This window comes from Carassius carassius, chromosome 23 (assembly GCF_963082965.1).
Source record: "Carassius carassius chromosome 23, fCarCar2.1, whole genome shotgun sequence".
NCBI lineage: Eukaryota > Metazoa > Chordata > Actinopteri > Cypriniformes > Cyprinidae > Carassius > Carassius carassius.
In genome coordinates, this window is record NC_081777.1 from 5,599,089 (window position 1) to 5,614,696 (window position 15,608).

At 38.8% G+C, this 15,608-nt stretch overlaps 3 protein-coding genes across 4 annotated transcripts in view; 2 read left to right on the forward strand and 1 right to left on the reverse strand.

Moving 5' to 3' along the window:
- The window catches only part of LOC132101270 (B-cell CLL/lymphoma 9-like protein), a 46,067-nt gene extending 41,393 nt beyond the window's left edge, over positions 1-4,674 (forward strand). The window contains exons 7-9 of one of the 2 annotated variants that reach the window (XM_059506084.1): positions 54-2,457; positions 2,594-2,851; positions 3,001-4,674. In XM_059506084.1, coding sequence (XP_059362067.1) covers positions 54-2,457; positions 2,594-2,851; positions 3,001-4,232 — 3,894 coding nt within the window. In that variant the 3' untranslated portion in view covers positions 4,233-4,674. The remainder of the gene's footprint in view (positions 1-53; positions 2,458-2,593; positions 2,852-3,000) is intronic. The other variant, XM_059506085.1, reaches the window with a different exon arrangement.
- Positions 4,675-5,040: 366 nt separating this feature from the next.
- On the reverse strand, positions 5,041-7,573 carry LOC132101271 (C-X-C chemokine receptor type 5-like). The gene is made up of 2 exons (XM_059506087.1): positions 7,432-7,573; positions 5,041-6,114 (listed from the first exon to the last, which is right to left on the reverse strand). The coding sequence occupies exons 1-2, from the start codon at positions 7,486-7,488 to the stop codon at positions 5,053-5,055; spliced, it is 1,119 nt and encodes a 372-aa protein (XP_059362070.1). The 5' UTR covers positions 7,489-7,573; the 3' UTR covers positions 5,041-5,052.
- Positions 7,574-10,204: 2,631 nt separating this feature from the next.
- The window catches only part of ddx6 (DEAD (Asp-Glu-Ala-Asp) box helicase 6), a 28,435-nt gene continuing 23,031 nt past the window's right edge, over positions 10,205-15,608 (forward strand). Inside the window, exon 1 of the mRNA XM_059506083.1 lies at positions 10,205-10,334. The gene's annotated coding sequence lies outside the window, so the exon portion shown is untranslated. The remainder of the gene's footprint in view (positions 10,335-15,608) is intronic.

The following is a 15,608-nucleotide window of genomic DNA, read 5'->3' on the forward strand; positions in this document are numbered from 1 at the left end:
CATTTCTTTCTCTCTTTCCTTTTTTTTTGTTTTTTTTGTATTTGTCTAAGCAGTCTTCTGGCATTGGAAAACTCTCCAACCTGACAGAGCAGATTGGCTCTAGTCACAGTCCTCCCATTGGCACACCCAAATCCCAAAGTGGTACACCTCGGCCAGGTTCTGTTGGTGGAGTTGTTGGTGGACACCTTCAAGGCACTTGCACTCCTTCCTCTACAGGGCATCCAGATGGTGAGCCAGCCCAAACCCTCCGAGGAGGAGGAATGTCAAACAGCATCAGCCGCTCTGCAATTCATTCACTGGGCCAAGGAAGTTCCGGCCCACAGTCTGTGGGAGTTTCAGGACCAGACAGAGTGGACAGGCCAGGTATTATTGCCCACCATGGTGCAGGTGTGTCTCCTTCGTCAAGTCCCTCTCTATTATCTGTATGCCATCAGAGCGAACTGGGCCAACGTGGAGGGCCAGGAAACACAGATGGCCTCTCTAAGGAGCAGTTGGAACATCGTGAACGCTCTTTACAGACTCTTCGAGACATTGAGAGGTTGCTTCTCCGTAGTGGAGCCAGTGTAGGCCATGAGGAACAAAATGGCAATCCTAATGGCACTAATGTTAATAACAATAATAGTAATGATGGAGGTAGAGGTTTGCAAGATGGTGAGAATGGTGTGGGGGATAGCAACAATGCTGGTATAACTGGTATGCCCCCTGTTGGTGGAATAAAAAAGTATGAGGAGCCGTTACAGTCCATCATCTCACAGACACAGAATCTTGGTGGGCCTGGATTGGATGACTCACTGATGGGCTCACACCATGTTATGCCACCTCATTCCCACCACCTCTCCTCACCCTCAGGGTTAGACATGGGGCCCCTTATGGGACCTGAAGGTGTAACACCAGAGCAGCTAGCTTGGAGGAAGCTTCAAGAAGAGTACTACCAGGAGAAAAGGCGGCAACACGAGATGAACCCCCACCAACATCCCCAGCATTTCCGCATGATGCCAGAGATGGGCATGCCTGGGGGGCCTCAAATGCTGATGAGGGGACCCCCACCACCATATCATAGTAAACCCGGTGACCAACAGTGGGGGCCAGGGCCAATGGTAGGGGGAGGAATGGGAGGGAATTCACGACTAAAAGACATGCATCAGGAAGGTCCTCGAGGGCCAAGGTTTCTTGGACAGATGCGAGGTCCTTCAGGGGGTGGGGGTTACCCAGAAGGTCCTGGAGGAATTATAGGTATGGAGGGGTTGGGTCCTCAAAGACCTCCAAGGCCAGGCATGGGTTGGCTAGAAGAGATGCCTCCAAACATGAGTGGTGGAGGCCCATTTCATGGGTGCTATCCACCAGGGGGGCCTGGGGGACCTCCCCAGCCCTTTCAGGGTGATTTGGATCGCCCCATAACACGGGAAGAGATGTTCCGCAGACTCCATAGATTGGACTTGCAGCAATTGTCCAGACAGCAACAGCAGGCAGGGCTTGGAGGTCCTAGGATGATGGATAATACTGGGGGACCAGGCTTCCCCAATCCTGGAATGGGAGGAGGCCCGCCCTCCCGTAGTGATCCAATGGACTTTCCTGGTTCTCGGACTATAATGGGCTCTCCTATTGGTGGAGTAGGCAGTGATGGTGGCCCCACAATGAGAGACATAGTTGACTCTCCTTTAGGGGGTAGCCTAAATATGAATATGGGCATGAATTTGAATCCACAGGGGCAGCAGTTCTTGGTTCAGAAGCTGAGGGGGGGTCCAGGAATTGGCGGGCAACTTGGGGAGATGTTGAACCCTGATGACATCTCCCGCATTAGGGCTTCACAGAATGGCCGGGGTGGTGCTAACAAAGGAATGATCCCTGGCCCAGATGGACCTCTTCAGTTTTCTAACCAGAGCTCATTTCCTGTTAGTCAGGGTGATGGCTCATATATGCAGCAGCCAGGCCCTGATATGTTTGGACCAGACCAGCCAGGTCCTCCCCACATGAGCAACACCTCAAGACTTAGTCACATTCCCATGAACCCTGGCTCAAGAGGTACAGACCTTGGTGCCCGACACCCTCCTGATCTGCCCATTAGTGTTAACCAGATGGGATCCCCAGCTATACCTCAATCTCACCAGCTCAAATCGCCCTCTCTTAGTCAGGAGCCATCACCCCTCATGCCTTCACCCTCTGCAGCAGGCCTGAAATCACCCAGCCAACTACCACAGGGTGGTCCTACTCACCCTCCTCCACCTGCAGCCTCTGGGGCAGGAACACCCTCTTCGACCTCTATCAAGTCCCCCCAGGTAATGGGCCCTTCTCTTGGTCTTCGCTCACCGTCTGGCTCCCCTGGACACCTTAAATCTCCAACCTTGCCTGTTGCTTCACCTGGCTGGATTGCCTCACCCAAGAATACTATGCCTAGCCCTGGGGGGCCTTCTAGTGTCAAGGTCGCAGGCAATGGAGGTAGCAGCTCCACTGATACAGGTAAAGTTAGAGGTACTGATACTACTAGAAGTGAAATATGAAAAACGTTTTGAATTTTTAGGGTTTTGTGTATATTTATGCTTTAGCTTTAATTACATGTTTTTTGTTTGTCATTTTTTGTTGTTGTTTATATTAGGTATGTCCCTGCTACCTAGGAGTTCTAACTCAACACCCATCAGTCAGCCTTCCAACTCTATCAATCCTAGTATGCCTTTCACATCCTCACAAGATGCCCCTCCCTCCCAGAATCCTTTATCCCTAATAATGTCTCAGATGTCAAAGTATGCCATGCCTAGCTCCACTCCGCTGTACCATGATGCCATCAAGACAATCGCCACATCAGATGATGAGATGCTAACCGATAGACCCCTCCTACCTGGAATCAACATGTCAGGTACAGATTTTTACAGTGAATCCAGAACTAACACTGCATTATTTTTTCCTTCAGATCATTGTTTGATGCCCTGTTATATTACTTTATCTTATTTTCTTTGTCTAAAAGAGAAGTTTAATTAAAATTATTACATGTAACCTTTTTTCCAGTAGGCAACATGGGAAATCACCAGTCTACGCAAATGCTCCTCACCTCGCAGGGTTCAATGGGACCTCACAGTGGTCCGCAAAGTCCAATGGGAATGGTTCTCCAAGGAGTCCCACAGCTATCCCACGATCCTTCTGGACCTATGCTCCCATCCCCTAACCCTATGGGAATGCCAGGAATGACCTCAGCAATAATAGGAGGTGGAGGGGGACCTCCAGATGGGATAGGGCCTTGTAATGTTTCCCCAATGCATCCCCAAAACCAGATGGGAGGATTCCCTCGCATGCAGGGACCACTTCACTCCCCTATTAGTGGAATGGGGCAACAGTACCCCCAGCGCCCCGAAGAGGTCTTACAACCCCAACAGATGCACCTTCTAAGCAAAGGCATGTCTCACCAGCGGCCTCCTCACCAACCAGACTCTTTTCCATCCATGCCCATGGGTGATGGTCCAGACCTGAGTGAGGTCATTAGGCCTACACATACAGGCATTCCTGAGTTCGATCTTTCACGTATCATTCCTGCGGACAAGCCCAGCAGCACCCTGCAGTACTTCCCCAAAAGTGAAGCCATGTCCCAGCCACAGCAAAATCCACTCCAGGGCCAGCTGCCTCCACAGGCTTCATCTGCTCAACTTCTTAAACAACTATCCTCATCTGGACCTCCCCATAGCAACGTCCCCTCCTCCAACCCCCATATCGCTAACTTACAGAACATGATGGCTGAGCAACAGCTGCCTCTACACCCCTCACATTCACATTGTGGAATGCGTCCAGGTATGGGCATGCCTCAGATCGGCTCCAGGGGCATGGGATCAGGAGGTGGGATGGGACCCATATTCCACCCAGGGCACATGATGGGCAGGACAGTCATGTCTCCACAACAACAACAACAGCTCCAGCAACACCATCAGCAGCAGCAGGCCATGATGGCCAACAACCTCTTACAACACCCATCCCACCCTCCCCGTGGTATGCTGTCTCCACAGCAGCACCCTCATAATCTTATGGCCCAGCAGAATCTAATGATGATGCAGGCTAAGCAGCGGGGCATGACTCTCCCTGGGGAACACTTTGGCCAGCAGGGTGCCCTCATGTCCCCTCAGGGGCCTATGATGGGACCTCCACATTCACAGTCAGGCATGATGGGCCCCCAGAGTCTTAGACAACGGAGCATGTCCCTGGACAGCCCACTGAGCTATGGGCCTGGAAGTATGGCCAACATGCCCTTTTAATCTGGCTTCTCTGTAAAACTGTAGAAACCTTGTTTCTAAACGGCCATTTCTCACTTGTACATGTTGTTTTTATTGCCACTGACTTAACTGTGCAATCAGATGCTAAAAATGTTGGTTTAAGTTGATTCTGAAGTTATTTTTTGGTGGAAAGAAAACTGTTGAGGGTTATCATTACAGTTAAGTAATACAATCTGAAGCCATTTTTTAATATAATTGTAAAATATGTAAATTTCAGATCAATGTGTTTGATTGCAAAGGCAAAAGGAAAAAGCCTTTGGGTCTCTATGTTCTAATTACATTCTGGCTACCAAACTGTTGTGGAAGGTTTTATATATATATATATATGTAGTTGCTGTAAATAGGATGCAATTTGTGCTTGTTTGCAACTGTTCTGTATACTGTGTTTTATTAGAAATCTAATAACAAATATGAAAAAACATCAGTTCACTTTCTGTTGACCTTGTTTGATGTGTGTGAGGGTACATTTTTGACTGATGATCAAAAAAACAAAACAACAAAATCAGGAAAAAGGATTATCACTTTTTATTTCCGATTATTTATTACAAAACCATTTGTTATCTTGTATTTAATATAATGCATTCAAAACACAATGCAAAGCACAATAACATTTCATTTACTATGCTTAGCTCCGCTTATTAATGAAATTCAACCTCTGACTAACGGATTTTCCAAATTTATATGATTTCAAGCACTACAGTATGTGCATTTCATCATGTGCAGTGATAGGCTTAGAATGCAGGACAAGCTGTACATCACAGATAGCTGGCAATTTAAAGATAAAAAAAAATTCCAGCTGCTATTAGATGTATTGGCTACTAGTAGTAGCCTCTGAGACAGATAATCTGTTCAAATTTTTTGTGCGCTGACCTGACACACATACACGCAGACACTTTATCTTTGCAAGCAACTGCAGGAGGTCTCTTCGGAAACGGACCCCAATGAAGGCATACAAGATTGGATTCAGACAACAGTGGGAGAAGCCAATGCTCTCTGTGACTATTATCGCCTGTTGCAATGTGTTGCGAGTATGACAGGTCTCCGGCATGGCACCCAACACCACCAAGGTATTCATGAAAATGGTGATGTTATATGGTAACCAGCACAGGCAGAAAACCAGTGTAACCAGTAGGGCCAGTCGAATTGCTCCTTGTTTCTCCAGACTTCTCTGGCTTTGGCAAAGAGTGATGATTACAGTTGTGTAGCAGTACCCCATGATCACCAGAGGCAGAAAGAAGCACAGCAGGTGTGTGATGAAGCGGCTGGTCAGCATCCAGTTGCTTGCATGCATGGCATGGCTGTTGTAAGAACAAAATAATCTGGAAGGGTTGTTCTTATCTTTCGCCACAGACAGGAACACCATATTGGGAATGGTCACAAATAGACACAGGAGCCAGAGCAGTGCGCAGGTGAGGTGAACGGTCTTAGGCCGACGGGTTTGGAGACTGGGGATGGCGTGCACAATGGCGAGGTAGCGATCGAAGCCAATGCATGCCAAAAGAAGACTCCCACACACCAGATTTAGGCGATTAACAAGGCCCAATAGCTTGCACAGGAAGTTTCCAAAAAGCCATCCGGCCAACCCTTCAGTTACCGCAAACGGTAGAGTGAAGAGGAGGAGCAAGTCAGCCAGTGACAGATGTAGCAGATAGATCTCTGTGATGCGCAGGTTCCTCCGCCGTTTAAGCAGAACGGTCAAGAGGAGGCCATTTCCTGTTAGGCCCAGGAGAAAAACCACACCATATACAAGAGGTTGAAACACGGTGTGAAAAAGATGCAGTGGGTTACTTTCATTGTTGCAGGTGTACAGTACTGGATCAGGAGGTCCTTCTGTCACATTGTCATAGTAATCTTTTTCAAAATCCTGAAATAGACATTTCAATTAGATCAACATTATTTGATTTCTCTTCTAGACACCACAAAATTTACAATGGAAAACCTCCACGATCAATCCAACATGGGGTCTTAAAGAGTATTAAAAGTTGATAAATCAATTTAGAGAAAATGAAGGCCCTTAAAAAGTATTACAACACAAATGATGGGCGCTTGTTAAAACAAATTATCCAGTTGTTACAAATACACAATTTAAAGAGAACACTTTGTAATAATTGACTTTACTGTAGATGTTTTGATAAGAGTGGGCTCTGCTTCGCACTCTGAGCCTGCTTCTGCCTCATCTTCAATTGAAGTTGGGGGAGAGTGGGGTAAGTTGAGCCAGTGGGCAAGTTGACCCAGCCCCTACATCTTGGCAACTGTACACTTTTACTGTCATGTGACAATGTATTTTGGAACCACTAATCATTTCTGCCAGACTGTAAAAATCAGTTGTTTATCAGTTGTGTTATTCATTCAGCAACACATAGGCCTATTACTGTTATACTTTTCATTAATAACCATTGCTATATCGATGATAACTTTGTCTAGTGCCTTTATGAATGTTTTTGCCACGACTTGAAAATATAACTACAATATGAAATAGCATAGACATAACATACTTGTTCTACAGATCTCTGCACTAGTTATGCTACTGTTTTGATAGCGCTGACAACATTTTGTGTGTGGTTTTTTCCATCTGTAATCACTAATGGCCAACAAACACTCTGTTTAGTCTGTTTATTTATTTCACATGGGTTTGAATAAGATTCAGTCAGATGGTCTTTTTACACACAGATGGTGAATCTTACTTATCTTACCGATTTGACTTGCGTCAACTTATCCCAAACCATATTTTGTGCAGAATTTGTGTCCTTAAATCTTACTGCTTAATCTTCGTCATTTATTTAACTGGTTGCATTTGCAAGAAGTTATTTAAAGGAAATCTCACTTCCTGATTTTTTTTCCAGTATTTAAAATTAGATTAATTATTATAGTTTATTAATAATACAATTAATAATAATCATTAATAACAACAACAATAATAACAATATAGACAACTGTGATTTAGACAAAATGATTCACAAGAAACAATCTATAGATATTTAATGTGGACTGTATTTTTGCTGTTGTTCTTATCATTTACAATTAATTTAGTATCGTAAATTTCTCTTAATTTATTTATTAATTACAGAATGAAAATTAAATCAATTATGACTAGTGGACCACAGGAAACATCTAACCATAAATTACCATGAATAAACAATTCAGCAAAACAAAAAAAAGTTGAGAGTTCAAAAATACTCACTTCAAGAATTATGTTCTCTGTTATTTGATCCATGTTTGTGTTGGTGACTGTGACCATACTATTGTCTCAGAAGTGTGCGTCCTCCACTCCGGGCTTAAAGAATGCAGTGTATCGTGATAAAAAACCCCTCTGAACAACCAACCCATGATTTACGCTCAAGACTAAAGTCTCAAGACACGCCTATTTAAAATATTCCTCCAAAAAAGGACACGCATTCACCTTATTTGAATTTTTTACAAAAACAATGAAAGAAACCCACACATTTCCTTTACAGAACACAAGCACCCCCACTATCCTGCACTAATGGACATAGTTTGAACAGTCTCACACTTTGATCTTTATTGAGCTGCTCATTATTGCTGGAAGCTGCAGTGGTTTAGCACTGACAAATCTTAGCACGTAACACAACTAAAATTACAATAGCTTTATATTTTGAATTAAAAAGTAAAAGAGAATAGAGAACGAAAATTATTGAACTTTGGCCACTACATAATTCCCATATTTATTTAATTATTTTAGCATTATCCAAATCTTTTAATAATAAATAAATCAATAATAATAATACATTTTTGAGTGGTATAGTGCTATATATATGGTATAGAGGTATAGTATATATATAGTACAGACCAAAAGTTTGGAAACATTACTATTTTAAATGTTTTTGAAAGAAGTTTCTTCTGCTCATCAAGTCTGCATTTATTTGATCAAAAATACAGAAAAAACAGTAATATTGTGAAATATTATTACAACTTAAAATAATAGTTTTCTATTTGAATATACTTTAAATAAAATAATTTATTCCTGTGATGCAAAGCTGAATTTTCAGCATCATTACTCCAGCCTTCAGTGTCACATGTTACATCCAGTCTATCACATGATCATTTTGAAATCATTCTAATATTCTGATTTATTATGAGTGTTGGAAACAGTTCTGCTGTCTAATATATTTGATGAATAAAAGGTTAAAAAGAACTGCATTTATTCCAAATAAAAAAAAAATCTAATAATATATATTCTAATAATATATTTTCTTTACTATCACTTTTTATCAATTTAACACATCCTTGCTGAATAAAAGTATTGATTTTATTTTAAAAAAGGAAAAAAAAAATTACTGACCCCAAATTACTGACCAGTAGTGTATATTGTTATTACAAAATATGTATATTTTAAAAACATAGCAAAAAAGTATCACGTTCTGAAAAAATATTAAGCAGCAGAACTGTTTCCAACTTTGATAATGAATCATCATATTAGAATGATTTCTAAAGGATCATGTGATAATGATCCTAAAAATTCAGCTTTGCATCACAGGAATAAATGATAATTTAAAGTATAATACATTTTAAAACAATTATTTTAAGTTGTAATAATATTTCACAATATTAAATTTTTTTCTGTAGTTTTGATCAAATAAATGCAGGCTTGATGAGCAGAAGAAACTTCTTTCAAAAACATTAAAAATAGTAATGTTTCCAAACTTTTGGTCTGTACTGATATACATATACATATATACATACTGATATATATATATATATATAATTTTTTTAAAACATAGCAATAACATCTGAAAGTCGACCAATCATTTTTGTTCAAGTTTTTGGAATGTGTTTGTTTTATGGTTCCTAAGTCAAATTATGATTAATTATAAATATTATAAATCTGGACACTACATAACATCTGATAAGTAGGCTATGTCTTGCTAAGGCACGCATCACTTTCACTATTACTCTTTTTTGGTGTTAGATGTACTTCAGATGTTGCACTTTAACATATAAACCTCAGTAACCACCTACAACACTCTTGCTTCTTAGCAGCAAGTTTCGCACGGACAAGCACTGAAAGAAAAATATATATAATAATATTATATATATATATATATATATATATATATATATATATATATATATATATATATATATATATATATATATATATATATATATATATATATATATATATATATATATACTCCCTCTTAGTAAATGTAAAACCTGGCTGTGAAAATGATTGCTACAACCCTGAACACCTTATGAGTGTGTGAAGCTTGCTGGAGTGGCTCCAGTTTACTATCTAGAAAGAAAAAAAAAATCACTCAGAAATTGTTGCCACTTTAATGTAGCTTTTAGCTATGGAACTATAAAATCCATCTATCCATTTTCCAACACCTTGTCCTATGAAGCTGAAGCCCAAATTCAGTTCATTTTGTGTATATACATCAGGTAAAGGAAGAGTCATTCAGCTACTTAAGGCAATTAATTAACAATCTCTCAACCCTACAGGTGTCTCTATCAACAAATTCATACTTTTCTCACCCCAAACCTCTTCAACTCAAGAAATAAGAAATAATAATAAAGAATGTTTTTAGGCATCGAAATTAATTTCAGAGCTTTAAATCACATAAATAGCCTACATACATTACCACCAATTAGTCAAGCACAAACATGTTAACTAATTAAATGACTCACATGTCAGGTTTCTGCCAAGAGCAAAGATAAAAACAAGCTCAGGTAAGAATTAAACTCTGTTGCCATGTAATTATGATCCTTTTAAAGAAGTAGAATTGTGATTATCTCATACGCCTACAAAGGACGCAACAAATAAAATTCAGTGCATACAGGCTATGCAATATTTATTGTTTTAAAAACCAGACATCAAAAATATTTAAAATGTATTATATATATATGAAAGAAGTCGTAAAAAAAATATTTTCCTAAATAATTTTAATTCGCGTGGTGTTTTTGTGGATTAAATGGGGCTCTCATGTGACTGATTATGGGAGGGTTTAAAGATGACTGGAAGCCATCTTACACACTCGCTTTACACCCCGAAATATATGTCACAACTCTACACATATAATTCACAAACACCAACACACAGAAAGATTTTCTCAGCCACATCTGGTAAGTTTATAGAAAGTTAAATGTTTGTTGTGCGTAGTGACATTTTAAATCGATTTCATGGCTTCTTTGTACGTTAGCCGAGTGTTTACATGTACGCTGGTGTCTTATATTTTCGGCTCAGTTATTCAGCATTCGGGTAATCGCTTTAGTAAGAAGTACAATGTTTCTCTCAAATGTATTGTCTTTTATAATAATCAGTGTTTAGTCGTTTAGACCGTTAATGGTGAATGTCTGAGGGTTAGTTCGCGTGAGGCCTGTGTGTGGACGCAAAAGCCAACAATCTCGCGCACAGAGCTAACGCTAATATGGATTTTTTTTCTCTCACACAGTTCAGGTATTACACTTAATCTCCAACATAAGCAACATATCCAGATGCTATTATTATATCTGTATTTTGTCATTTGTTAAACATCCTACTTTTAAAATGCCCTGATAAGAAGCCATCAGCAGTAGATGCGTAGCTTAGCATTAGCTGCGTGACGGCGAGTTTCACGTTGTGTGGAGTCAAGACGGTTGAAATTTAAGCGTTAACCAAATAAAAACGGAGTTGTGTTGATTTAATTGAGATACATTGGTTTACCGTGTTCGGTAAGTGAGTTTCGTGAACGGTGGCCTACATCTAACGTTAAATAAAGCGGGTTTAAGTTGTCTGTAATTTTAACCGGATTCCACAGCTGTTTAGCCAAAGTGTTACAAACACAACGTTAGCGAAATCAAACTATGAATGTATATGAAATCTGTGAATGGTTTCGTTTAAGCGAGGCTGTTTTTAAACTGAGGCCTATCGTTTTGACTTCGTGCCAGGTGCTACTGCCATCATTGAGGGTAGATTTGACATTTATAAGGTTGGTGGTTTAGTTCTTATGTACGGACCTGGACTTTTTCCTCAAGTCCATTCACAATTTGATTACAAAAGATATTTGATTTGACAGACTTTTACTATTCCATTTCTGCCAGAGCTTTTCTTTTAGTATAACGATAATTCTTTCTATAGTTTTGATTCTTTTACAATTTAGTGAACACGTGCTGCTTTAATGCCACGGATGATAAATAACTACACATATTGTAGGTATGTGACAAAAAAAATAAATACTAGAAAACTAATATATAATCATAACCATATGATGGATAATAAAAATACCTTTTAACATGTTTTTTAAAATCTGATAATTAAGAAAGTTATGGGATTTTTAAATTCGGAAATTAGGGGTCAATTTTGTACCTAATTATAACAGTAAAACAATGAAAAACTGACACCTTCCACTTGATCAAACACTTCAAAATATCACAACTTCCTCATTTCTTGGTCTATTTGCATAATTCAAACAACAGTTTATGTAATTAAAAGCCCAACAAGATTAAAATGACCTTTTTAAAAGGTGTGTGTATATATACAAAATTTATTATTTCTAATTAACCACTAATTAATAAAACCGAGTGCATCAATCCACGCACATATTTCCATATGAAATCAGAATAATCTGCCTTTTAAAAATATGATATCATATTATATCAAAAGTTAATAATTTTTTTTAAGTATAATGATATTTATATTTCAAAAAGTAATATACACTTGTATATAATATATACTTGTAAGCCTACAAGTACTACAGACATTTTTGTTTTTGCTGCTTTAATTTTTTTTTTTTTTTTTTGAAGAAAGACATTTCAATAATTGTGAAAATAATTCAATTTTACCAACTCTGTGCAGAATAATACAGCACACATAGGCTGAAATGTTTGTAAGATTCGGCCAATCAGCTTGCAAGATAGGGGTCAAATGACCTAGCAGGCAGCCAGAAGCACAGTTGTTCCTAAACAAATACATAACCATCCATGGTATTTATTTATATGTTTGACAAAATCATGCCAATAATGTAATCAAGAGATTCTAAACCTTCGTTCTGTATGTTTACTTTGAAAAATACTCCACGGATTGATGAAAACTGGGAGAAGTTTTGGAAGCCAATATGATTGAATGGCAGATTCTGCTTTTGACCAACGTCACTTGCGGATCATAAAAAAAAAAAACACATGCGAATGTTACGATCTAGGGCTGGACGATTATGGCCTAAAATCAAAACCTCGATTAATTGAACATTTTACCTCGATTACGATTAATTAACGATTATTGTGTTTCGGGTTTTTTTTTTTTTTTTGCCCTCATAGTTCACTGACAAGGTTTGTACTGTAAATATGATTGACTATCAGCAGTTATTTTATCTCGTAACATTTCTTACTAGGGTTGGGTATTGTTTGAATTTTATCGATTCTTATCGATTCCTAGTTTCGATTCCAATAAGATAAAAAATCCAATATAAAAAAAATTAAGCCAAACATTTAGATGTCAAACATTTTTACAAAGCATTCTGTTGCAGCTGAATAACGAGCAAAAATAAGCAGCCTACAAAACACAGCAAGAGGAATTTTGCCTGTGACAAAAAAAATAGTACCATAGCAAAAACAACTATATTAATATAAATTTTAAATAAGTAATCAGTAATAAGAAAGGAACAAACAAATCAATTAGCAATATCATAAATAAATACAACTAAACTAAATTTCAGGTACAGAAACTGTAATTAAAAGTTTAAAAACACTGCAATAGTTTTCTTTTTATAAATAAAATAAAAATTAATCAAGTAAAGTTATTAAATATTTTCAGTAAAGATCAGTGAATGATTTTCTTTTGTTCTTTGATTAACATTAATGATAGACAGCGCGTTTATTAGGCTGTTGTCTATTTAAGCAAAAATACTGTACGTGTGTTTTCTTTCTCATCTGTTTATGATCACGTAAGACAAAAACGGCTGCGATTATGATGATATACTGATGTAGTTTTCTGAATCGTAGTTTCGACTCGGAACAACCGTTTCTACAGTTAAAATACACAAAACAGTCCAAGAACGGACACAAACCGGGAACCCGCAGCGCGTCCGCCGACCGCTGCTCTCTGTGCACGCGCTTGTGCTTCATGTGCGCTGCACACAAACATGCTATAATAAGTTTTGCGATTCTAAGCTATTTAGTGATATATCACAGGAAAGCGCTGGCAACTAGTTTCTGCGTTCCTCTGTGCGCGCGATCTTCATGGCTATGTTTATATGAGTGTCCGTGCCACAATTCAGCTGCGCGAACATGGTAGCTAGATATAAGAATACACATCCGTTCATCTAATCGCTTGAATGTCCAAACCATAAAACAAATACAACTGACAAATTTTAGTGAAGACGCAAGGCTCACCGCTCACGCGCCATCAGTATATGTTGAACCGACGTTCACCTCCGTGTTTTGCTTTTATGCCACTGACTGGAGAGCAGAGTCACGTGGCTACACACGCTCTAGTATGCTTTTAAGGGGGAAGTATTAACAGGATTAAAAAACCGAAATAACCGACATGGGAAAATTACGTCGGTTAGAGGTTATGAATTTCGGTTTTGATTATTTTTCGATTAATCCTCCAGCCCTATTACGATCAATCCAAAACTTCACCTAATTCAAGTTAAATGTATATTCTATTGGGTTTGAAACAAAAAAATACTCCCCTTCATAGCGGATTTTGATGCCAAACACGAGAGAAATGTTGCTTCGTTTATAACTTTCTTCTTACGGCAGACCACTTGGAAATTCGAACGTGAAAATAAACATGGACGTAATTTACGTCACTAGTAAATGGGCTTTAGATGTATTCACAAAGCACAGATAAGAAAGATTTCCTAAGTCACCAACGCGTCTGGTGCTGATTACCTGCTGGGAACACAGCCGCAGGAACAAAGCGCTCGTGCATATATACTATAGGTCAGTTTGTCACACATCTACATATTGGTCTGTATTAGTGATGGTTGATAATGAGGACACATTTGGCCACTTTGAGATTGTGCAATAGTTAAAAAATTTTTCAACAAAACCTTGGAAATACTGGCCAACAGGCTTTGTCAATGAAATCACAAAAATAGTGACTTGTGAATCAAACGAATATTGCAGGCTATATGACAAGTGTCTTTATAATCTGCAATTCTCTGTGTTTCTTGTTTGCTACACACTATTTATAGGCATTATATTGTCCAGCTACACATTTTTGTCTATTAAGATCTAGAAAATTTGTAATTTTAAGTGTGCTACAAGAATGATCGGTTAAGTTAAAATTTTTGAAAAGTTGGGAAAATTTACACATTTGTAAAGTGCTTACTGCTTTTTTTTTTTTAAATTACTGCATTAACTAACAATCATCAACACACTTGTTCGTTTTTATTACCCTTTAATATTAGCTAATAAAAAAATTAAGATTGTTAGCTCGGTTACATTAAAGATCCCATTTTTCGTGCTTTTTTTTGAAGCTTTGATCGTGTTTACAGTGTGCAATATAATGTGTTCATGTTTCGCGTGTAAAAAAACACAATATTTTTCACACAGTTCACCTATCTGTATACTGCTGTTTTCACTGTCATAAAAACGGGCTTATGATTTCCTTGTTCTATAAAGTCCCTCCTTCAGAAATGCGTAACAAGTTCTGATTGGGCCAGCGGTTTCTGTGTTGTGATTGGACACCAGCTGAGCGCACGCTGCCCTCCTGGAAACGCTATTGGGCTATTTTTGAGAAGCAAGTGGGCAGGAGCATGTGCTAGAGATGTACTTATAATCACAGGAGAGTTTTTACTGACGAGATGTGCATGAAAATCGCTTTTTTTTTTTTTTGCACAGCCCTAACATCTAGTTAAAAAAGCTAAACAGCGTTGCACCAACTTAAATAATAAAATACACTTACCGGTTGTGGTCCATAAACAACGCCTTCTCCAGACAAGGAGGGAACTGCTCTGTCTTTCAAGAATAATCTTTGTGCGAATCCGGCATTAAACTGATTGATATTAAGGAAGCTGTCCTCAGCAAAATGTGCTGCACGTAGTTTTACATGTGGATTATAATTTTCGGGAACAGAGTTAAACACAAATTGTAACCATCAATCTCCAAGTACAGCGTCCCTTGGAAGGCCAAACAATGATTGGACTCCGAGATGAAAATAACAGCGTTTCGACGACATGGCGACAAACACAAACGCAACTCTTCCTCTTCTCTGTTGGAGAGCAACAAGACCACGCCCCCTTTTTTGTGTATTCCTGTGGGCGGAGGTTAGTCAAAAAACTGTTTTAGTGACGTCATTCCTCCAGGAACTAGAGGGATGTAGTCCAAACGGGTCATTTTTTTGTAGGCGAATTCTGTTAAATAAAATATCTCGCTTGGCATTGAACTTTGAGCTTTAGAATTTTACAGATATTA